We start from the raw sequence: 26017 nt of genomic DNA on the forward strand, positions 1-26017 counted from the left end.
ATAAATAAAGCATTTGGCACAGCCACAGGCACATAGTAAGACTTTTTATAAGAGTTACTGATTGTTATTATTTCTTTGAAACTCTGTGAGGTAGAAATTATTACTCCCACTTTCTAAATCTTGGAAACTGAGGGACCTGCCTAAGGTTCCACAGAACAAGTAAATGGAATGTCCTAGGGCTCAAGGGCAAATGATTCAATTTCTGCTCTTTCCATCTAATGCGTCTCACCACTCTTTACTCTGAATGGAGAGAGGCTAAAAGGCTACTGCAGGCCAATTGGAGTAACTGAGACAAATGAAAACAAAACAGCCTACACATGTGTCAAGGGACTTTTATCTCTGCCAATCTTGGGCTAAATTCTATACTTCTACTCCTCAAGTTGCTGGCCTTCCTCTTTTCCTTCTCCCAAACAGGAATTTCCTTTTGAAACTGTTATTTCTGTCATTTATATTCACTGCTCATCAGCACGTGGGTTAGGTGTCAAAGCATATGTTTGTTTTGAGTAGCAGGTATAAAAAGTTTCTTTTAGGTGTAGAACTTTGTTTTTCAGTATATACATGAGGTAAACCTGACAAGAGGTGTGGTTAAGTATTTTTCTTGTCATTTCTTTTAAGTGTCTTCCAAACTCTTTCATGATCAAGTCATATGATATATTTTACTTTGTTAGCTTAATGTTTAATCCCTAGCCTGTGGATATTCTCAGATAAGTTCGTGCCAAATAGAGGCACTGATTTCCATCCTTAATGTGCACTTCTTTGTCTAATATCAATTTCTATGATCAGAATCTGAGAGCCTGGCACCAGAGTTCAAATCTTTTTTTTTTTTTTTTAATTTTTATTGTGCTTTAAGTGAAAGTTTACAAATCAAGTCAGTCCAGAGTTCAAATCTTGATTCTACTCTAAGCCATTTTACCTTGAGTAAACCACTTGCCTTCTAGGCTGAGATTATCTACCTGTAAATTTCTTGGTCCATCAGTTTTACCAGGGTCATTCTAAGACAGATTTTGTCAACCTTAGCACTATTGGCCTTTAATCCCAAACCAAACCCACTGCTGTCAAGTCGATTCCAACTCATAGCAACCCTATAGGACGGAGAAGAACTGCCCCATAGAGCTTCCAAGAAGCACCTGGTGGATTCGAACTTCCAACCTTTTGGTTAGCAGCCATAACTGCTACGCCAGCAGGGTTTCCAAAAATCTGTTGCCGTCGAGTCGATTCTGACTCATAGTGACTGCTATGGTATTGACATTTGCGACTGTATAATTCTTTGTTGTGGGGGGGCTGTCCTGTGCACTTAAGGGTATTTAGCAACATCCCTGGTCTTTGCTCACTAGTTGCTAATAGCAACCCCTCTTCCTCCAGTTGTGACAACCAAATATGTCACATGTTCCCTGGAGGGAAAATCTCCCTGATTGAGAACAATTGGTCTAAGGTAGTGTGTATAAAAGCCTGTTGCAAGCTGAAGAACTGTAAGGTAATTATTAGACATTTTATTAAATATCTCCTTCGCATAAAGCACTATGCTTTTGCTATGGAGAAAAGGGCCAGTAACCATGGGTAAGTTACTATCCCTGGGTATATAGAGATTAGTCCGTAAGGTTTAAGAGATATTTCAAAGTCAAGGTAGCATTTGAGTTAACACCTTAGAGGCAACAGTAGAGATGGAAAGGACTTTCAGTAGGAATCTGTGCTTAATTTCTATTCTTTTGATAGCTGGCCAACCAGAAAATGGAAATGAGTGAAGAAGGATTTGGAGTCCCTGGGTGGTGTAAACAGTTAATGTGCTCAGCTTCTAACCGAAAAGTTGAAGGTTTTAGTCTACCCAGAGGTGCCTCAGAAGAAACGCCTGCTGATCTACTGCTGAAAAATGAACTATCAAAAATCCTGTAAACACAGTTCTATTCAGGTCACCATGAGTTGAAATCGACTCCACTGTAACTGGTTGGAACCACCCCCCCCCCAAAAAAACCCCACTGCTGTGGAACCGATTCCTACTCGTAGCAGCCCCATAGGGTTTTCAAGGCTGTAAATCTCTAAGGAAGCAGACTGCCACATCTTTCTCCCCTGGAGCCACTGGTGGTTTCGAACTGCCGACATTTTAGTTAGCAGTTGATCGCTTTAACGACTGCACCAAGTAGGCTTTAAACGAGTGTGTCAGACTACAGGTTGCATTACCCTTCTAAAGGAGACAGCTGCTAATCAAAGAAAGTCAATTGTTGGCAGCAGGAATGTTAGTCTGGTGATGCTAGATCTTCCAGTTTTTGAAAAGATGTTGAAAATCCAGATTCTTTTTAAATGCGAATCTTAATAAGTGGCTCAATTTAAAACAACAACATTGTGCTGGTCAAAGAAAAGATCTCTGCAGATTAAGTAAGATTGCCTGTTTGTAGTCTCTGTTCCAGTTAATCTTTTGAGGGGGACCTGCTCTCATCCCTACCCTTAAAAAATTGTTGGAGAAAAAAACTAAGTTCCTAAGCTCCTTCCTACTTTATACTATTCATTTCCATCTATGTTTTACTTTCTCCATTTGAACCTTGACTCTCAAGGCAAAGTTTAGATCTGAAGTTTTGACTTAGTTTAAATGAAATAACATTTTTGGAAAACATGAACATCCTTAACCTAAGAAGAATTCTCCAGAGTCCTCAGCTACAAGTGAAACGTGGAATGGTTGCCAGCAGATGCCTTTTGTAGCCTTGGAAATTCAAGGTGATTTATCACTTGTTGGTAATAACTGGAAGCCTACGTATACAAGAAAGGACTTAAAGATAAAGAGGCCAAATATAACAGGTATAACCATATGGCTTTTTTCAAAAAGTGTCCATATGGCTATCTATCTAGAAAGGACTTGCCAGCTTGACTGAGTTTTCTTTTTTTGTAGCTTAACATAAAAGTCTTTTATCCTTAGGGTTTTAGGGAAGGCCTCCTCCTTTTGCTCCTAGGTTTTGAACAACTGAACCAGGGGCTGGGGGAAGAATGTATTTGTAGGCAGCAGAGCTAGATTCATAGTTGACCATTGGACGGTTGCCATTTACTTCAGCGTAAAAGCTATGCAATAACCCCTATTTATATTCTTTTAGTCTCCAGAGATAGTTTAGCATTTCATAATGGTGTGTAAGCTCCATTTCTGACAATTCATCTAGCTCAGTATGCCGTCTTTTTCTCAAGGGTAAAACATTGAAATACTTTGTCAAAAGCCTTGATGAAACCAAGATATATATTAGTACATACAATTTCTACTGTAAAGTCAGCGATGCAATTTGGCCTGATTTGTTCTCACGGAACCCTTCTTCGTCCTTAGTAATTATAGTCAAATAATCGGTTCTATAATTAGACTGAGAAAGAGCATGAAGTTGAGTAGCTCATAAGTTCCAGAACTCATATATTCCTCCTTGATCAAATATGAAGGCATTTCCCCCATTTTCATGCTCTCCAGATCTCTTGGTTAGTATGTTAGTATCAGTATGATTTTGTTACATTACGGTATGGGGTAACTTGAGAGGCAAACGTACATGCACATAAATGAACATATGCATTAAAAAAAAAATTCAAACCTGTTGTCCTTGAGTCAATTCCAACTCATAGCAACTCTATAAGACAGAGCAGAACTTCCCCATAGGGTTTCCGCGGCTATAATCTTTACGGAAGCAGACTGCCACATCTTTCTCTCTAGGAGCGGCTGGTGGGTTTGAATTGCCGACCTTTTGGTTAGCAGCTGAGCACTCAGCCACTGCACCACCAGGGCTCCTTATGCATATATACATAAGGTATAAAAAAAATAAAACTTGGAGATCTAATCTAGGTGGTATTAATTCTTAGATGAGATTTTTTTTCTCTCCCCAATGAATCTTGAACTCCTATTAATGCAAACTGTTTAATTCTGATGATTTCTACGCACTTTAGTTGAACAGTATAATTCTAAAAAAAGGAATTTCTTTGGGGTGTTCTCTGGCAAAAGAGAATTAGGGGGCTGTGGAAGTTACCGACTTTCAGATTATAATGAAAACCGATAGGAAATAATACAGACCCTACGACTCAGTGGGAAAGACTGAATCTAAATTACCCTCTGGGTCTCCTCAAACCAGATGCATTTCCGGTCTGATTGGTGTGACATTTGTTTAGGACCTTTGGAATATATGCTTACGCAATTAAAAACGAAAATGAGTTTCCATCCTTGCACGTTGAAAATATCTCCAAGCATTTTTTCCTTTCCTAAATCATCTTGACTATTAGTATTTGTGGAGATAGGGCTTCCTCGTATGAAAAATGCTATTATGCAACAGCTGTAGTTGTGTTGCCTGACTACATGCCAATTCTGTTCAGATTGAGCCTCAGGGACTGCTCGTTAGCTCCCTAGCTGCCTGGGAGAGAAGGTAATGTAAAATTAATATATGAAGAAAGGCCCGTTATCTGACACTATTTGGGGATGCAGGTGGTCTGAAATGATGTACAGAAATTAAACTAACATGCTAATCTTCCCCTGTTTATGCAAGAGTGACTGGGATTCATGATTTCAAATCTACTGGTTTTAATTTAAAAAACTTGAGGGGCATTGATTTTATTCTGACCTCCCCAGCTTTACTTCCTGAATTTAAAGCATGTTTAAAATTTGAAATTTTGAGATGTTCTAGTTTTTGGAACTTAGGGTATGCTTCATAGGGTTGGGGTAGATAGGCTTTTTCTGGATGAGTAGCATGTAAACTAGACCAACAGGGAACGTTTTCAGATTAGTTCTAAGCTAAGGATAACGTAAGGGTTGTTTCTTCAGCTTTTTAGCCTCAATTCTTAATAAACCTCTTCTTTTCACGTTCTTTTTTTTCCTGTGTTCATTCTCTGTTCTCATTTTAGCCGAAGCAGCTATTTTCAGCATTAAGTGTCCCATGATGTCCAGTACATAACTCTAACACCGCTTCGCACGTTGTCATAGCTGGTTTGCTGGTCTACCTCATTCCTAGACTAGGAGTATGTCTTACAGTGTGAGGAACACTCATCGTGGCACCTGGCACTCTCTAGGTGCTTACTATTTGTTTGTTGAAGGTTATTCACTGAGGTTGTCACATTGGAAAGAAGGAAGGAACAAATAATGAGCCAGATACTATGTTATGCACTTTCGTGTATTAATCCTTACCACAATCTTGCCGTATAGGTACCATTATCCCTGTTTTATAGATTATTACCCCATGTTGATCTCAGAGCTGGTGAGAAGCCGGGGCCTAGATCTGAACCTAGATTTTCTTCCTCTGATTCTACAAAAGGATAATCTACCATATGAAAACATTTCTAGGGAAACTTTTTTCAAGAGACTTTTTTCTCTCTTTGAATCTATTGAAGCATTTTTTTTTTTTCCTTCGTGTTTCAAACCCTTTCCCCTAATAAACACTTGTGGAGTTCTACCAAAACCAAAAACACAAAAACTTGTCTAATAGAGCTGGCATCGAAAGAAAGTATAGCAAAGGAATTAACTGAAGTCCGACAGACCTGAGTTTCCATTCTGGCTTTTCTACTTACTAGCAGTGTGATCTAAGGCAAGTCATTTAAGCCTCAGTTTTTTGAGTCGATTCCGACTTACAGTGACCCTATAGGACAGAGTAGAACTGCCCCATAGAGTTTCCAAGAAGCGCATGGTGGATTCGAACTGCAGACCTTTTAGCACTTAACCACTACACCACCAGGGTTTCCTTTGTTATACGTAAATTGGAGATATCATTAGTACCAATGTCAAAGGCTTGTGAAGGTCACATGAGATAATGCGGGTAAAGCACGTGCTATATGTCTGAAACATACTGAGTGCTCAATAATGTTACCTGCTATTGGTATTATTAACACATAGGAACATTTCCTTCATTCGTTTGTCAAATATTTATTGAGTACGTACTATGTCAGGGATCCTTTGGTCCTAGGGATTCATCACTTATCAAAACAGACAAAAATCTCTTTCTGTATAAAATTTACTTTTCAGTTACATTCCAGCAGATAGACACTAGACATAATGAATACAGGCAAGTGAATTACATTGTATGTTAGAGAGTGGCTAGTGCATTTCAATGACAAAGTAGAGTATGGGCTATCAAGAGTGTGGGTGGGGGAGGGAAGTGGGTTACAATTTAAAATTCATGGTGGGCCTCATTGAGAGTTATACTTGAGTGAAGACTTGAAGGAGGTGAAAGAGTTCGCCTTGTGGAAGAGCCTGGCAGAGGGAACAGAGCAGACGCCCTAATGCAAGGGCGAACAGCAGGGAGGCAGCAGCAGAATCAGGGTGACCACTAGGGTCTTAGAGGCCATTGTGAGGGTAGGAGGGAGGCGTTGGGGGATTTTGAATAGAAAAGTGACATAACTGACTTTAAATGATCATCATCATCACAGTGCTCCTCCGCCTCAGGAGGCGGTACCTAGACAGAACGACACCTTTACTTGGTCTTTCCTCTTTTTCCTATTAGCTTAACCTTTTACACTTTAAAAAGTGTTTAAAAAAAAAAAAAAAAAGTATATTCTGCCACCCCAGGGTAGCTGCCCTACCTACTGTATGTCATTGATTGAACTTGGCGGTCCTGTGGCTGTAATGGTTGTATTCCTTGGGAAACAAAGGAAATGATTAGATCTTAAGAGGGAAGAAAAGTAGAATCCTGTGGTAGCACAGCTTGTGATTCTCTTTGAACATGACTTGATGTCTTCCAGGCTTCCCTTACTGAACCCGTAAGCCTTTGTAAAGGATCCTGGGAAGTGTTGGGTCGGTTTAGTATTTTTTAAATGTTTGTATCTCCTTACAGTGAGGAGGATCCATTATGGGGTAGGAGGAAGAGCTTAAGTGTAGCAATTTGTCATCTTTTGACCTTTGCTTAACTTCTTTCCTCCAAGATTAACAGTAGCAGACATACTCTCAGCACACATAGAGATGGAAAGCATTTCTGTGTTATGTCTCCAATGAGAATCAGTGGTTCTTAAACCTGGCTTTTGATGTCCTAGATAGTCTTCCACTGTTTCATTTGTGTCCAGTTATTCTCAACATCTAGTTAATTTTGATCCACTGTTTTTAAAAATGTAGGCATGGAAATATGGTGATATTAGGGAAGGGTAGGAGGAATGGACGATCAACTTCCATGGAAGCAGCAATCAGAAAATCAAATGATGTATAGCATTGGGCAAATCTGCTGCAAAAGACCTTTTTTTAAAAAAAAAAAATAATAATAATAATTTTTATTGTGCTTTAAGTGAAAGTTTACAAATCAAGTCAGTCTGTCACATGAAAACCCATATACACCTTGCTAAAAAAAAAAAAAAAAAAACACTCCCAATTACTCTCCCTCTAATGAGACAGCCTGCTCCCTCCCTCCACTCTCTCTTTTCGTGTCCATTTTGCCAGCTTCTAACCCCCTCTACCCTCTCATCTCCCCTCCAGGCAGGAGATGCCCACATAGTCTCAAGTGGCCACCTGATCCAAGAAGCTCACTCCTCACCAGCATCCCTCTCCAACCCATTGTCCAGTCCAATCCCTGTCTGAAGAGTTGACTTCAGGAATGATTCCTGTCCTGGGCCAACAGAAGGTCTGGGGGCCATGACCACTGGGGTCCTTCTATTCTCAGACCATTAAGTCTGGTCTTTTTATGAGAATTCGGGGTCTGCATCCCCCTGCTCTCCTGCTCCCTCGGGGGTTCTCTGTTGTGTTCCTTGTCAGGGCAGTCATTGATTGTAGCTGGGCACCATCTAGTTCTTCTGGTCTCAGGATGATGTAGCCTCTGGTTCATGTGGCCCTTTCTGTCTCTTGGGTGTGTAATTACCTTGTGTCCTTGGTGTTCTTCATTCTCCTTTGATCCAGGTGGGTTGAGACTCATTAATGCATCTTAGATGGCTGCTTGCTAACATTTAAGACCCCAGACACCATTCTTCAAAGTGGGATGCAGAATGTTTTCTTAACAGATTTTATTATGCCAATTGACTTAGATGTCCCCTGAAACCATGGTCCCCAAACCCCTCCCCCTGCTATGCTGGCCTTCAAAGCATTCAGTTTATTCAGGAAACTGTTTTTGGTTTAGTCCACTTGTACTGACCTCCTCTGTATTGTGTGTTGCAAAAGACCTCTTTTAAAGTTTTAAAAAGCAAAAATGTCACTTTGATGGCTAAGGTGGTCTGACCCAAGCTGTGGTACTGTTTTTTTCAGTTGTCCCACGTGCTTGTGAAAGCAGGACAATGAAAAAGGAAGACAGGAAAAGAATCAATGCAAAAAGAAGAAACAAATCAGTCTTAGCAGAAGTATAATCAGAATGTTCCTTAGAAGCGAGGATGGGAAGATTTTGACTATGGACATGTCATCAGGGAAGACCAATTGCTAGAAAAGGACATCATGTTTGGTAAAGTAGAGCATGAAGAAAAAACGAGGGAAACCCTCTTATGAGATGGATTGACACAATAGCCCCAACAATGGACTAAAATGTACCAAGAAGCATGAAGATGGTGCAGGACTAGGCAACATTGTGTTCTGTTATACATAAGATTGTTATGAGTAGGAGCTGACTTGATGGCAACTAGCAATAAAAACAAGAGAGGGCATGGTCTTGCAGGTCCTGGTGCCAAATTCAACACAAGATCACATGGAATTGAAGTAGCTACATGGCTTTGCCATCTTGGAACCTACATTTTCTAATTTCCAAAATGGATTAACTAACACCTGCCCTTTCTGCCTCACGGAATAGTGTTTTTTTTTGTTTGTTTAATAATTTTTATTATGCTTTAGTGAAAGTTTACAGAGCAATTTAGTTTCCCATTCAACAGTTTGTACATAAAGTATTCCATGACATTGGTTGCATTCCCCACGATATGTCAGCATTCCCCACGATATGTCAGCACTCCCCATTTCCGCCCAGGGTTCCCCGTTGCCTGTCGTCCAGATTTTCTACCCTGCCTGCTATCTCATCCTTGCTTTTGGACAAATGTTGTCCTTTTGATCTTGTATAAAGATTGTATATGAGAATATGTTCTTCTCGGGTGTCGTTGCTTATTTTAGGGTCCTGTCTGTTGTTTGGCTGAAAGGTGGTCTCTGGTAATGGCTTCAGTTCCAGATCAGAAGGGTGTCTTAGGGCCGTCGTCTTGGAGGTTCCCCCAGTCTCAGTCAGACCAGTAACTCTGGCCTTCTTTGTAAATTTGATTTTTTCCCCTACATTTTTCTCCTGCTCTGTCCAGGACCCTCTGTTGTGATCCTAGTCAGAGCAGATGCAGGATAGTGGTTTTTTTTTTTAATATCGCAAATAACTCTCAATCATTGGCACCTGTTGTAAACTGATCTAAGCCAATTTGGTCATGCAGAACTCCTTTGTAACTCCACATCTTGAGAATCACTTTTCTAGGGAAGTTATTGTTTGGGAAAAGAAAGGGTGGGATAATTCTTACTTGTGAACATCAATATGGCAAACATGGGTACTTCTCCACTGCCTCATTCCTTGAGAGTTGAAGCTTTTGGCTTTCTTTCAGGTCATTTACAACTTGTTGTGCTCGAGAACCCCATAGATGAGGGCCTAGATTAGAACATAAATCTCTGCCCTTTCAACCCATGCCCAAAACAAGTTTATGTACTTTCTAATAGTTTTAAGAGTGTCATTGAGCCCTCATAGTACCTATGTTTCACCCAGTATGTCGATTCTTTGAGGTCTTTTTTGAGGTACAAAAACCAAAAACCAAACCCAGTGCCATCGAGTCGATTCCAACTCATAGCGACCCTATAGGACAGAGTAGAACTGCCCCATAGAGTTTCCAAGGAGCGCCTGGTGGATTCGAACTGCCAACCCTTTCGTTAGCAGCTGTAGCACTTAACCACTACGCCACCAGGGTTTCCTTTTTTGAGGTAAACCAAAAAAAAAAAAACCAAACCCAGTTCTGTCGAGTTGATTCCGACTCATAGCAACCCTATAGGACAGAGCAGAACTGCCCCATAGAGTTTCCAAGGAGCACCTGGTGGATTTGAGCTACTGACCCTTTGGTTAGCAGCCGTAGCACTTAACCACTATGCTACCAGGGTTTTATAGTGGTTTCCATGCCTTTCTTGTAAATGACCATGTGAGTGCACAGTTCTTGGAGAATGAAGAGGCTGACCAGAGAATACCTTCTGAACCTGGAATGTGGGCTCCTTCTGGGAGAGGACAAGTCATAATAATAGATGAGGGATTTTATCCGTAGAAGGTATATGATGCTCACCCAGAAGAGGTTCTTTGAATCATGAAGTTGTTAATAATATGTGACCTAGTTCCATCCTCAAGTGTTTATTTAGATTTACACAAAATCAGTGACTTTTCTACAGTTCTGAAAAGGCAGACACTGTAGTCCTAGTTATCACCTCATTAGCATAATAGACAAGAAGAGAATTCCACTGATTAAAGTTCTTTACTACACTTAACTCTGAAATGACTTCAGAGTCCTCTTGGTTCCACACGGACCACAGGATAAGGGTTTCAAGGCTGTACAACATGGACCCCTCAGATGCATTTGACTCCTGTCCAGTTTCACTTTAGCCAAGCTGGTTTATTCGCTGTGCATGACTGTCTAAGTCTTTCTAACACGGTAAAAACCCAGTGCCGTCGAGTTGATTCTGACTCATAGTGACCTTATAGTAAAAAAAAAAAATTATAGTAGGCACCACTAAATTGAGTTAAAGCTTTGCAATTGAGGGATTATTCATTAGCAGGAACTGTTTTTTTTTTTTTTAATCTCATTAACTCCTTGTTACCCATTTGAAAGCTTAGAGTTTAGGGAAGTATTTGCTTAAAAAATCCCTGAGCTACACCAGCTTCTAGAGTCTGACTGATAAACTTTTTGCCTTCAGCAATGGAAATGTGGAAAAATTTCCAGATGCTAAATAAATCTGGTCTGGGGCCAGCAGGTCAAGCTGGTAGAGCCTTTCGATTGAGGCACAGCCATGGACTGCTACAAGAGCCATCAGATACCCTAAGGAGGTCTCATTTCAGAAATGGAAACATGTGGAGCATCTTAGAAAAAGTATTCATCTGCAGGCCTCGGTTTTCTTATTTCCAAATTGAGGGGACTGGCCAGTTAAGTAACAAGGAGCTCATTATTTTATTCTAATACCTAAAACAAAATCTATATCTTGGTTATCTAATGTTGCAATAACAGAAATACCACAAGTGGATGGCTTTAACAAAAACCAAAAACCAAACCCACTGCCGTTGAGTCGATTCCGACTCATAGCGACCCTATAGGACAGAGTAGAACTGCCCCATAGAGTTTCCAAGGAGCCCCTGGCGGATTCGAACTGCCAACCTTTTGGTTAGCAGCCGTAGCACTTAACCACTATGCCACCAGGGTTTCCATAAAGAGAAGTTTATTCTCTCATGGTCCAGTAGGCTACAATTCCAAATTCAGGGCATCAGCTCCGGGGGAAGCCTTTCTCTCCTGTCGTCTCTGGAGGAAGGTCCTTGTCATCAATCTTCACTTGGTCTGGGAGCATCTCAGCGCAGGAACCTCAGGTCCAAAGAAAGTGCTCTGCTCTCAGCACTGCTTTCTTGGTGGTATGAGGTCTCCCCTCTCTGCTGGATTCCCTTTCCTTTTTATCTCTTAAGAAATAAAAGGTGGTACAGGCCACACCCCAGGGAAACTCCCTTTACGTTGGATCGGGGATGTGACCTGGGTAAGGGTGGTGTTACAATCCCACCCTAATCCTCTTTAACATAAAATCACAATCACAAAATAGAGGACAACCACACAATACTGGAAATCAAATTTGGCCCAGCCAAATTGATACACTCATTCTTGGGGAGACATAATTCAAACCATGATAATCTACCAACCTGTCTGGTAAATGCTCATTCGTTTTTTTTTTTTTTTCCTTCCAGCAAAAAAGTTATCAAACTAGCCATTAACTGTCAATCACATCTTCTGAACAGCACAAGTTAAGCAGAGTTACAATACTGAGTTGATATAATTCCAGGCCCAAACCAAAAAACTTGATGTTTTAGTTAACTTTACGCAGGGCAAAATTTGTCTTTTTTAAATTGCAAATAATTCTTAATCATTGCCAGTTGTTTTTAAGCTGACCAAAGCCAATTTGGTTATATACAACTCCTGGGGGTTGTTTTGGGGTGGATTTTGATATCAGCCAAATTATTTGAGGTGAATGAGGTTTAGCTGCTCTCCCACAACCTTGCTGCTAGGTTATAATGAAAGCAAGTCTTAGACACGATTCCACTACATGAACAGACATTTATTAACAACCAACAACCATGTTATCAGTAAACCCAAACCAAACCCATTGCCATCGAGTCAATTCCCACTCATAGTGACACTATCTATCAGTAAGCAGGGACAAAATAAATAGTCCATACAAAATTGCTGTATATGCTTGATAAAGTCCCAGCTCTGTCTTCTTTGCTCCGATCACCACCTTGCAGAAAAGCTTTACTTGCAGACGTGACAGCGTTCCAGAGGAGCGTTCTATTAGCAAGCAACTGGAAATCTGCCAAGTTTCACTGGACACAAGGTCACTTAAGGAACAAGCCTATCAAACTACAGACCTTTGTTGTTGTTGTTATTGCTAGCTGCAATTGAACGGGCTTCTGACTTGATGACCCCATGTACAATGAAACAAACGCTGCCTAGCCCTGTGCCATTCCTATGTTCCTGTTCCTTTGAGGATCAAACTGTTATCTGTAGGGTTTTCATTGGCTGATTTTTGGAAGTAGATCACCAGACCTTTTTTCCTAGTTCGTCCTAGTCTGGAAGCTCTGCTGAAACCTGTTCGGCATCATAGCAGCACGCAAGCCTCCACTGACGGATGGTGGTAGCAGTATATGAGGTACGCTGGCTGAACTCGAACTTGTATGGAAGAGGAGAATTCTCCCACCGACCACTGCCCCCATGCAGGTCTTTAAAGAGTCTTATTCATGCCAGGGTACCGGTATCTCTAAAATATTTTGGCCAGTCCTCCTAATTTGAATATCTTTAATTTCACCAGTGAGGACCCATTTCTAACATTTTGCATGCTAGCTAAAATTTAAAAAACCCACCTGTGATTTTTTACCTGACATTCACTTTGGCAATGATAATTAGCAAAGGGTCTGGTGTTGATTAACATGGATCACAGAAACATTTGTGGGACTTTTTCTGGAGTTTGGGTTTTTTGATTAGAACACTAGCTGCCTACCCCTGGAGGGTGCCTTCGCGAATATAATGCCCATTGCATTGGAGCTGTTGTTTAAGCTAATTAACTCACACGTAGTATCACTACCAATGCTGAAGTATCACTAAGTTAATTAGGTGTCCAAGCAGTGCCGTTGGAACCCCATTGTGGAAACTGCTGTTACTAATGGCACTCTGTAGGAGATAGACTTGATTTGTCTTGATAGAAAAGATTTGTCAGGATTCCATTGTTCAAAAATTCTTGCTTAATGTCCACATGTTCAGAGCCATCGATTGTCACTGAATGGAAAACAGTATTAGTTACCATTCATTGAGCATTTACTATGTGCTAAGTACTTTATGTCCATTGACTGTACTTATCCTCTCATCTACCCTGTGAAGTGGAGACTCCGCTCCATTTTATAGATGAGAAAACTGAGGCTAAGAAAGATGCAGTGGAGCTCTTGTCTAAACCTAGGTTCAGCTTTGCAAGTAGGACTCTCCTACACCCCTGCACTGGTTTCCTATCGCTACGTAATGAAGTACCTACCACAAACTTAGTGGCTTAAAACAACATAATTATATTTTTCTGTAGGGCAGAAGTCCAAGCATATCATGGCCGGATTCTCTGCTCAGGGTCTCACTGGGCTGAAAACAGCACGTCAGCTCAGACTGCATTTCCCATCTGGGCTTGGGGTTCTCTTCCAAGCACGTTGATTTTTTTGATAGAATTTATTTCCTTGCAGTTGTAGGACTAAGGTCCTGTTTTCCTTCTAGCTGTTGGCAGGGGGCCATGTTCATTTCTTAGAGGCTGCTTGGTTCCTTGCCATGTGGCTTCTATACGCGGTTCACAACATGGATGCTGTTTTCTTCCAGCCCAGCCAGAGCGTGTTTCTCTGGCTTCCCCATCTGACATCAGCCAGGGAAAACTCTCTGCTTTTAAAGACCTCATGTAATTAGGTTAGGCCAACTAGATAATCTCCTGCTCTTAAAGTCAACTGTGCCATGTAGCACAGCCTAATGACAGAAGTAAAATCTCCATCACAGCCCCAGAAGGCATGTATATCAGTAGCAGGAAATCTTGTGGGCCATCTTAAAACTCTGCCTACAATCCTACTCAGAAATTTTGATCTGGAAGAAATAGGGTGAGGAAAAGAGGTGGCATTCTACGCAGGGTTAGTGAAAACTTCTAATCACAGGGGGTGGAAGGGGTCAACCTGAGAGTATGGATGCTTAGGTACGGGAACCCAAAGGTAGACTCTGTGTGCTTCACCATTTTGCCTAGAGTTGACCCCAAAAACCACTATATGGTAACAGACCTTGGAACATGATCTGGACACAAACCAAATGAGCCTTCACAGGGGTGAAGGATTTGACTTCTAGTTACATGACATGGATTTTGTTTTTGTTCTGCTCTGCAAAGTTAACTCTCTGGTAAGCCTAGAAATGACCTGTGCTTTAAGGACACCAAGTAAATGGTAGCTTTGAGTGTCCTAATGTTAATATCATGCCTGTTATGGATTGAACTGTGTTCCCAAAAAATATGTCTTGTGAATTCTAACTCCTATAGAGTAACTGTAAGTCTATATCAACTCGATGGCAATGCTTTTTTTTTTTTTTTTTTAATACTTGTGGATGTAATACCATTAGGGAATAGAGTTTTGTTATGTCAATGAGGTCATATCAGTGTACAGTTGTCTAAATTCAATCAATTTTGAGATTAGACACACAAGCAAGGAACCACAAATGGAGAAAGATTGATGCCATGTGGAGATCACCAAGGAACCAAGGAAGAAACAAAGATTTTCCCCCAGAGAAGACAGAGAGAACCTTCCTCTAGCAACACCCACTTGTGATATTTCTGTTCCGGCAGCACTAGGAGCTGAGACAGGGACTATAACACAATCTTTGCTCAGTAAATATCATTGAACCGAGGACTGTTACAGAATGTATTCCGACTCCTCACTTATCGACTATCTCGTTATCTGGTATTTGCATTTATAATAGTAAAAAAATCTACTCTTGTCTATTTTGTATGTTAACGATATTCATCTGACAGTAACGAACGCTGAGGTGCAAGGCGAGAGTAACACTGGCTGTGATGGTTAAGATTATGTGTCTACTTGGCTGGGCCATGATTCTCAGTGTTTTGGCAGTTACGTGATGATGTAATTTGGCAATTATATAATGAAGTATTCATTCTCCATTTTCAAAGAATGCCAATTTCCACACAGTGACCTGGTCTTTGGAACCTAACCATGTCAAAAAGTGAGGAGTGGGTGTACTACTATTTCTGTCTTCCTTTCTTATTTGGTATGTGTTCTACATTAGGAAACGACAGCATTTATTTTTAAAACAGCCTCTTAAAATGTTAATGTCTTCAGGTTACATGTTGTTGTTTGCCGTTCAATCATTTCAAACTCATAGTGACCCTATATAACAGAATAGAACTGCCCCATAGAGTTTGCTGTTTTTAGGTGCCGTTGAGTGGGTTCCAACTCATACTGACCCTATGTACAACAGAATGAAACACTGACCAGTCCTGTGCTATGCTCACAATAGTTTTTCACTTGAGCCTATTGTTGCAGCCACTGTGTCAGTCCATCTCATTGAGGGTCTTCCTCTTTTTTGTTGACTGTCTACTTTACAAAGCATGATGTCCCTCTCCGGGGACTGGCTCCTCCTGATAACATGTCCAAAGTACATGAGACAAAGCCTCACCATCCATGCATCTAATGAGCATTCTGGCTGTACTTCTTCCAAGACATATTTGTTTGTTCTTCTGGCAGTCCAGGGAATATATTCAATATTTTCCCCAACACCATAATTCAGAGGTATCGATTCTTCTTTGGTCTTCTTTATTCATTGTCCAACTTTCACATGCATATGACACGATTGAAAAACACCATGGCTTGGATCAGGCACACCTCAGTCCTTAAAGCGACATCTTTGCTTTTTAACACTTGAAAGAGATCTTTTGCAGCAGATTTACCCAGTGCAATTTGTCCTTTGATTCCTTTACTGCTGCATCCATGGGCATTGATTATAGATCCAAGTAAAATGAAATCCTTGACAACTTCAATATTTTCTCTGTTTATCACAATATTGCTTATTGGTCCAGTTATGAGGATTTTTGTTTTCTTTATGTTGAGGTGTATAATCTGTGGTCTTTGATCTTCATCAGTTGTTGTTGTTGTTAGGTGCCTTCAAGTAGGTTCTGAATCGTAGCGACCCTATGTACCACAGAACAAAACACTGCCCGGTCCTGCACCATCCTCACTATGGCTGTTATGCTTGAGCCTGCTGTTGCAGCCACCTTGTCGATCCATGCCATTGAGGGTCTTCCTCTTTTTCACTGACCCTCTGGTTTACCAAGCATGCTGTCTTTTTCCAGGGACTGATTCCACCTGACAACATGTCCAAAGTATGTCAGATGTAGTCTTGACATCCTTGCTTCTAAGGATTTGTTCATTGTTTTGGCAGTCCATTGTATATTCAATATTCTTCTCCAGCACCACAATTCAAAGGCATCAATTCTTCTTTGGTTTTCCTTATTCATTGTATAGCTTTTGCATGCGTATGAGGCATGCACCATGGGTTGGGTCAGGCACATCTTAGTCCTCAAGGTGACATCTTTGCTTTTTAACACTTTAAAGAGGTCTTTTGCAGCAAATTTGCCCAATGCAACGTGTCTTTTGATTTCTTGACTGTTGCATCCATGGGTGTTGATTTTGGATCCAGGTAAAATGAAATCCTTGACAACTTCAGTGCTTTCTCCATTCGTTGTGATGTTGCTTATTGGTCCAACTGTGAGGATTTTTGTGTTCTTTATGTAGAGTTGTAATCCGTACTGAAGGCTGTGGTCTGTGACCTTCATTGGTAAGTGCTTCAGGTCCTCTCCACGTTCAGCAAGCAAGGTTGTGTTATCTGCATAACATATGTTGTTAATGAGTCTTCCTCCAGTCCTGATGCCCTGTTCTTCTTCATATAGTCCAGCTTCTAGTATTATTTGCTCAGCATATGGATTGAATAGGTATGGTGAAAGAATACAACCCTGATGCACACCTTTCCTGACTTTAAACCAATCAGTATCCACTTGTTCTGTCTGAACGACTGCCTCTTTATCTATGTAAAGGTTCCTCATAAGCACGAGTTAATATGATTTATTACTCAAATTTATGTACGAACCACTAAGGCCAAAGATAAAGAAATTGAAGACTTTTACCAACTTCTACAGTCTGAAATGCATGGATAAATATTGGTGATTGGAAAGCGAAAGTTGGAAACAAAGAAGAAGCACTAGTAGTTGGAAAATATGGCCTTGGTGATAGAAACGATGCCGGAGATCCCATGATAGAATTTTGCAAGACCAATGACTTCTTCACTGCAAGTACTTTTTTTCACCAACAAACGATGAGTATACACGTGGACCTGTATACAGGAATCAAATCAACTACGTCTTCGGAAAGAGACGAAGGAAAAGCTCAATATCATCAGAATGAGGTCAGGGGCCAACTGTAGAACAGACCATCAATTGCTCATGTGCAAGTTCAAGTTGAAATTGAAGAAAATTAGAACAAGTCTCCACTAGAGCCAAAGTATGACCTAGAGTATATCCCACCTGAATTTAGAGGCCATCTCAAGAGTAGCATATGATCAAGAGCCAATGGTACTGAGGGAGGAAGTTCAAGCTGCGCTGAAGGCATTGGCAAAAAACAAGTCTCCAGGAATTGACGGAATACCAATTGACATGTTTCAACAAACGGATGCAGCACTGGAAGTGCTCACTTGTCTATGTCAAGAAATTTGAAGGACAGCTACTTGGCCACCTGACTGGAAGAGATTCTTATTATGCCTATTCCCAAGAAAGGTGATCCAACCAAATGTGGAGATTATCGAACAATATCATTAATATTACTTGTAAGTAAAATTTTGCTGAAGATCATTCAAAAGTGACTACAGCAGCATATTGACAGGGAACTGCCAGAAATTCAAGCTGATTTCAGAAGAGGATGTGGAACAGGGGATATCATTGCTGATGTCAAATGGATCCTGGCCGAAAGCAGAGAATACCAGAAAGACGTTTACCTGTGTTTTATTGACTGTGCAGAGGCAGTCAACTGTGTGGATATTCATCAGTAAGCGCTTCAAATCCTCTTCACTTTTAGCAAGCAAGGGTGTGTCATCTGCTTGTTGCAGGTTGTTATTGAGTCTTCCTCCAGTTCTGATGCCCTGTTCTTCTTCGTATAGCCCAGTTTCTTGGATTATTTGCCCACCATACAGATTAAATAAATAAGTATGGTGATAGGGCACAACCCGGACACACACCTTTGCTGGCTTTAAACCACGCAGTATCCCCTTGTTCTGTTCAAATGGCAGCCTCTTGCCACACAGTTGAATGCCTTTGCATAGTCAATAAAACACGGGTAACACCTGGATCGTTTCTGTCACCAACACCATATTTTCCACCTACTGATCCTTCTTTTTGTTTCTAACTTTTGCATTCCAATCACCAATAATTACCAATGCATCTTGATTTCACGTTTGATCGATTTCAGGCTGCAGAAGTTGGTAAAAATCTTCAATTTCTTCATCTTTGGCCTCGTGGTTGGTGTGTAAATTTGAATAATGATCCTATTAGCTGGTTTCCCTTGTAGGCCTGTGGATATTATCCTGTCGCTGACAGTGTTGTTCTTTAGGATAGCTCTTGAAATGTTTTTCTTGATGATGAACTCGATGCCATTACTCTTCCAGCATAGTAGACCATATGATTGTCCCATTAAAAATGGGCAATACCAGTCCATTTCAGCTCACTGATGTCTAGGATATTGATGTCTGTGGGTTCCATTTCATTTCTGATGACTTCCAATTTTCCTAAATTCATTCTTTGTACATTCCACGTTCCCATTATTAATGGATGCGTGCAGCTGTTTATTCTCATTTTGAGTCATGCCATATCAGCAAATGAAGGTCCCGAAAGCTTGACTCCATCCATGTCATTAATGTCGAATCTAGCTTGAGGTGGCAGCTCTTCCCCAGTTGTACTTTGAGTGCCTTCCAAACCTGAGGGTCTAATCTTCTGGGACTACATCAGACAGTGTTATACCGGTATTAATAAGGTTTTCACTGGCCACTTTTTCCAGTAGTAGACCGCCAGGTCCTTCTTCCTAGCCTGTCTTCGTCTGAAAGTTCCGCTGAAGCCTGACCACCACGGGTTACCCTGCTGGTCTTTGAAATGCTGGTGGCAAAGCTTCCAGTATCACAGCAACACTCAAGCCACCACCATAGGACAAAGTGACAGACATACAGTGGTCCTAGGGTTTCCTAGGCTGTAATCTTTACGAGAGTATATCACCAGGTCTTTTCTTCTGCGGAACTGCTGGTGGATTTGAACCACTAACCTTTTCTAGCAACATAGCGCTTAACCATGGCGCCTCCAGGACTTCTTTCAAGTTACATAGCATCTGCCAATTTACACGGTATTTTCAAAGAAGCCACTTTTTTCAGCTTTTACTTTTAATAGGGGTACAAGACTGTGTTAGTTAACTAATACTGCCATAACACAAATACCACAACTGGGTGGCTGCAAAGAACAGAGATTTATTTTCTTACAGTTCAGGAGGCTAGATGTCTGGATTTTGGGTGTGGTTCTGTAGTCAGGGGTCGGGAATAGGTCCTTCCAGGTCTATTTCAGCTTCTACTAGCTGCCAGCAATCTTTGGCATTCCTGGGCTTGTAGGAGCATCTGTCTCCATCGTCTGTTTTTCCTCTTTCACTTTTGAGTTTCTGTCTGTCCCGGGGTGGCAGAAACGGTTTGTGCTTGAACTGAAAGTTGGCGGTTCGGATTCACCTAGAGGCAGCTTGGAAGACAGGCCTGGCGATCTACTTTCGTAAGATTACAGCCACTGAAAACTGAAAGGAGCACAGTTCTGCTCTGAAGCACGTGGGGTCAATATGAGTCTGAAGTAACTCGATGGCAAGGGGTTTAGTTTAGTTTATCTGGTCTTTATAGCTCAGAGGAGATTAGGTTTAGAAGGTACCCTACATGGGTGTGACCTCATTAAGATATCAAAAGAATACCTCCTATTTTTAAACAGGGTCATATTTACAAGTGCAGGGGTTAGGATTTTAACACATATTTCTGGAGTCCACATTTCAACCCATAACAAACATAATTAAGTGCCCAGACTGATGGATTTTTACATATGTATAATCTTGTGTGACCTACCTGCATAGGTCAAGATAATAGGACAGTCCCAGCACTTCTGATGGCTCCCTTCTGCTACTTCCCAGTTAATCCCTTCTCCTAGAGGTAACCACTATTCACAGAAACAGAAAAAGGAGACAGAGAGGAAGGGATCTTGTGACTTATAATAAGCGCAGCCAGGAAAACCCAGATTTCTAACTTCTACTTGTGTGCTCTTGCTTCCAGGCAATACTTTACCCTTGGACCTGAGGCCTTTTTGGTACCATTTCTTTTTAAAGGCAGCACTAGGTACAAGAATGAGTTCTTTTTCAAGACTCCAAAGTATCCATTGGTGCTTTTATATCCCCAAATCTTGTCAGTCTGTTTTGTCCCCAAATCAAGGAAATCAAACACATTCAATGCTTATTGAGTACTGTCACATATGTCACTTTTCCTTAGATTTTGATGAAGGTGGGAAAGCATTGTCTGTGTTCCCTCCTGCAGAGCGTTATCTTTATAGCTGATGGTAGAGTATATAAAGAGTAAAGTGGTTTGTGCTCACAGACACTTCTCTCCTTCAGAGGTGGTAAATGAGAAGTTTTGATGTTGCCCCTTTGGCTGTCTCCTTAGAACTTGTGAAAAGCCCTATATCTCCAAGAGCCATCTACACTTCTTTTGTCCTTCTTTTGTGGAGAAGTGATGTGTGCTTTACTGCAGACAAGGAAAGTCTGGTTAAAACAACAGAATTAAGGCCTGAAAGCTGATGGTGCATGTTCTTTTCTTCCTTTTTTTTTTTTAATATATGTATGGATTTTATTTTATTTTAAATAGCTTTATTGAGATACAATCCACACACCATGCAATTCACCCATTTAAATAGTACAGTTCAATGGTTTTCAGTGTACCATCACGCATTGCTTAACATCCACGATACATGAAACAGGGTGTCACGTGATTTTGACGTTATGTGAAGACCATATTATATACTCAGCAAAGCTATCTGGGGTACCTTTTGTTTCATTTCCAAATCGATACTTCTCCTTAGCCTCTTGCTGCTGCTATCACTGGCAGTGGTTTTGCTGCATTTGGGAACCATGATGTGCTCATGGTAGTATTACGCTACAACGCTCAAGACATGCAATACACAAAATTGGATGCTGCTGCCTATGGGTCAAAGCATACACTTATATGGTAAACTTTGTTTTTAAGTAGGGAAAGTGCACATTAAATAACAATGGAAATTACAGTACATGCATAATCCAGTAACATAGGCATTTATTATGACTATCAAGGCATATGTATTACAGGCTATATATGTACTGTACCATTATACGCCTGGCAGCGCAATTGCCTCGTATACAAGAGACATGAGATACGTGTATGTGCAGGAAGTTGTGGCTTTCACTAGGTCTGATTATATTCATTAAGTCTAGTTCTCCAAACAGATTTTCTGAACTCTGTTATAATCTTATAGACCACGGACGTATATGCGGCACATGACTATATTCACAGATAGGTGTAACCATCACACCAATTTTATAATTTTTCGTAACTCCACAAAGAAACCTTGGGCCTTTAGCTGTCACCATTCTGTCCTGCCATTCCTCTTCCCAGTCAGCTTTAAGCAACCACTAATCTACTTTCTGTCTCTCTAGATTTTACGTATGAATGAAATCACATAATATTTGATCCTTTGTGACTGGCTTCTTTCGTTTAGCATACTGTTTTCAAGATTCATCCGTGTTGCAGCATGTATTAATACCTCACTTCGTTTTTATTGCTGGATGATATTCCATTGTATGGCTATACCACATCTGTTTACCTATTCTTCAGTTGGTGGCTATTTGGGTTGTTTCTGCCTTTTGGCTATTATTAATAATGTTGCTTTGAATATTTATGTTCAAGTTTTTGTGTGGACGTATGTTTTCGTTTTTCTTGGATACATACCTGGGGTGGAATTGCTGGGTCATATGGTAAGTCTGTTTAATCATCTGAGGAACTGCCAGACTGTTTTTTACTAGTTGCACCATTTCACATTCCCACCAGCAGTACATGAGGGTTAGGATTTCTCCACATCCTCACAAAAATTATTATCATCTGTCATTTTGGTTGTAGCCATCCTAGTAGTTGTAAAGTGGTATCTTACTGTGATTTTGATTTGTATTACCCTGATAACTAATGACGTCAAGCATCTTTTCATGAGATTAATGGCTTTTTGTATATCTTCCTTGGAGAAATGTCTATTCAGATCTTTTGTCTATTTCTAAATTGAATTATTTATATTATTGAGTCGTAAGAATTCTTTATATATTATACATACCTTATCAGATATATGATTTGCATTTTTTTTTCCCTATGCTGTGGGTTGCCTTGTCACTTTCTTGATGGTGTCTTTTGAAGCACAAAATTTTTTATTTTGATGATGTCCAGTTGATCTGCTCTTTTCGTTGTTGTTGTTATTGCTCATGTTTTTGGTGTCATATCTAAGAATCTTTTGCCAAGTCCAAGGTCCTGAAAATTTACCCCTGTTTTCTTCTAAGAGTTTTCTAGTTTTAGCTAATAATTTAGGTCTTTGATCTATTTTTAGTTAATATTTTTATATGCTGTGAGATAAGGGTCCAGCCAGCTTCATTCCTTTGTATGTGGCTGTTCATTTGTCCCAGCACCATTTGTTGAAAAGACTCCTTTTGCCCCATTGATAATATTTTTGGAAGAAAATATTAAGCATAGAGATAATGCTGCAACCGAAACCATTGAATGGTTTTGCCACTCTTATCAAATCAATTGGTTATAGATTTATGGGTTCATACAGGTTCTTAAAGTTCTGTTATGTAAAATGTCATCATTGGAAGAAATGGGGTAAAAAGCACATGCAAAGTCACTATTTTTACAACTTGTAAGTTTATTTTAAAATAAAACGTTCTTGGGCATGGGCAAAAATTCAGGAGATAAAAAAGCTTATTTGATAGTTTCTTCCTGATTATGAAAATATTACTGAGGACAGTGGCTTATCATATTTTATTCTGGTGTGGTCTCCCTTCCAAGTCAAAATCCTGGCTGCAAGAGAAAGAGAGGACCTCTAGTGAAGTTTAGAATGATTTGAATCCAGAGAATTAGAGCATACTTTATCATAAATGCTGGCCAATTTTAAAGCAAAAGCGTAAGTAACCCTGATGTCTTGCACTTGGCCGTTGCTCCCGTTCTGCTATATTCTACAGAACTTGACTGGATATTTGACGATATTCAGAAATTATTTTTAATTTTTCCTAATGTGTATTAATGGTGTTGTAGTTTATTTTCTTTAAGAGTCTTTATTCTTTAGAGTTTCATACAAACTTTGTGGACAAAATTACTTGGTGTCTGTAATTTGCTTAAAGCATAACCTAGGTTGGGAGAAAGGGGACCTTTGAATGAACAAGATTGACTGTGAGTTGGTAATTGTTGAGACTAAATAGTGGGCACATGAGGGTTTAGTATTCTATTTTGTCATCTTTTGTATAGGCTTTCCATTAAAAAAAAAAAAAAAAAAAACCTTTGAGGAATGGTTGGTTGGTTTTTATACAGAAGTTGAGTCATTTGAGAGGCATTTCCACTTAAATCTGGTGTTGCTTTACATACAAGTGGATCTTCTGAGTTTGGATTCCTTGCATACACTGGTAGGGAGGAGCATTTGCCAGCAGTTCTTGAATACACGCTTCTCAGATGCAAACCTCAGTTTCCTTAGGCTTTCTGGACCATCTGAAGTCTGGTAGAGTCTAATAAAATGCATCTGTTGCCACAGTTCCCTCCTCCTCTGCATGTTTGAGATGTTAATCTGCAATGCCCTTTGTTTCTTAGTTACATAAGTCTATTTTCCTGACACTTTTGAACAAAAACCTATGGTTCTGTAAATCTTTGCACTTTTTAAAATGTGAGTTTATATGATAAGTATATATAAAATGTAAATTTATATATAAAACATATACATACACATAACACATTTGCTGACTAGAAAAAGCCAGAAGTAGCCCACTGAGAATTTGGTTAGTTGGGGGTTTGAATGATATTCTTTTCCAATCATTAATTCCACTGTTTGTGGATGAGACGTACACAATGCTTTGTTCTTACTAATGGCTAGGAACCTCAATAAATGAAGTATAACCCCAGTGCTCAGCCAAATAAAGACAAATGAAGTATATTAGTCTTTATTTGTCCAAGAACAGGATTCTTGTGTCCAGTTGTTCACAGTTCTGTATTCAGATGACTGAAGCTTTCAGAACAATGTTGAACTGAAAAATCTGCACAAAAAATATACCACCTGGAAATTATTCTATGCTTTATTCTTGGTTTTGCTAGTATAATGAAACAAGAACGTTCCAACTTCTTGTAATTGTTAAACTTTATCATGTAAATGGTGCCAGACTCTGAAAACGCTTGTAAAGGTTTTTGCTGCCTTCTTCGTTTTTGTTTTTGCTTGCTTTCAATGAAACTATCTGCGTTGCTTTAGCTCAAAGGAAGAGCAGGTTTTAGCGGCTCTAGGTTATTATACAATTTTGGATAATGGTAAGCAAGCATTTGAATGAATATTGATCATTATGTGTGTAATTTGTATGCAAGATTTTCTTTCACCTTTTTCAGAAGTGAGCCTACTGTAGCATTTTGCAACGTTTGGCTCCTTGTCTGCTTTCGTGCACATGGGTCAAGATCGTATAGCACCGTCCGCTGGGTTTTTAAACCCTTTACTGTGTGACCTTGTCCAAATTATTGGGCCATTCTGTGCCTCAGTTTTCTTAGCTCTTGAGAGGGGGATAGAAATCATATGGTATCTAGCACTTAAGTGTATAACAAGTACTTTCAAATCTCCTATATTTGCCTGTGTACCTCAATGAATTTTTGAGGGTAAATAATAACTACCAGTTAATTAACAAAATCCCAAGTAGGAGGCATTGTTGAAAATGATGTTTTCAAAGATGACTTTCTGTAGTGTAACAGCAGTTGAATGGCAGAATTAGGGGAAAAAAAAAATCCTTGAAGAAAAATTTAGTAATATTTTTAAAATTACAGAAACAACATGTTCAATGCAGAAAAAAAAATTCTGGAAACACAAACACTGATGGTGATGTGATGATGAGGACGACAATGATGATGGTGGTGGTAGTGGCGGCCTCATTTGTTGTGTTTACTATGTTCCAGGCCCTTTCCTTACTGCTTTTCATGTATCGCTTTATTTACTCAATCACATGGACATTTTTATTGCTCGCATTTTTCAGGCGAGGAAACTGAGCAGCAGAGTTGCCAAGTAATTAGCCCAAGGAATGGAGAGCCATAATTTGAACTTTATCTGACGGAAGAGCTTTAACTGCCTCTCTGTATACCCGTACTCAGTACACCCATAATACCACCACCACTGAACAGGCTCAGAGAATGTTTTCCCGCTCGTTCGTCTCTGCAGATAACATATATGGTATGATGTTATTATTTTGCATTCTGCTTTATAATTCTTTGGCAGCTCCTATAAATCTAGGCAAGAAAAGTTTGGTATTCAGTCTCCTGCCAAGAATGGCATTGAGAAATTACTACTCAAGATCAGAGACAGAAAGAATAAAAATATGATCCTCCCGGGGTTTAAGATGACAAGGATACCAAAGAATTTCTCAATGATTAATACATAGTCAAAGAATGTTTACTGAAGATTCAAAAACTAACCTATCTGGACATTCTTTTCCTCCCCTGTAAGATG

The 26017-nt window shown here is 40.0% G+C and overlaps 1 protein-coding gene across 3 annotated transcripts in view; it reads left to right on the forward strand.

Annotated features, from left to right (window-relative positions):
- Positions 1-26017, forward strand: part of CACHD1 (cache domain containing 1) — a 295097-nt gene that overhangs the window by 55655 nt on the left and 213425 nt on the right. The window contains exon 2 of one of the 3 annotated variants that reach the window (XM_049879480.1): positions 8153-25741. The exons of the other annotated variants lie outside the window; for them this stretch is intronic. Coding sequence (XP_049735437.1) covers positions 25739-25741 — 3 coding nt within the window. The 5' untranslated portion in view covers positions 8153-25738. The remainder of the gene's footprint in view (positions 1-8152; positions 25742-26017) is intronic. 3 annotated transcript variants of the gene reach the window in all.

This window comes from Elephas maximus, chromosome 3 (genome assembly GCF_024166365.1).
Source record: "Elephas maximus indicus isolate mEleMax1 chromosome 3, mEleMax1 primary haplotype, whole genome shotgun sequence".
NCBI lineage: Eukaryota > Metazoa > Chordata > Mammalia > Proboscidea > Elephantidae > Elephas > Elephas maximus.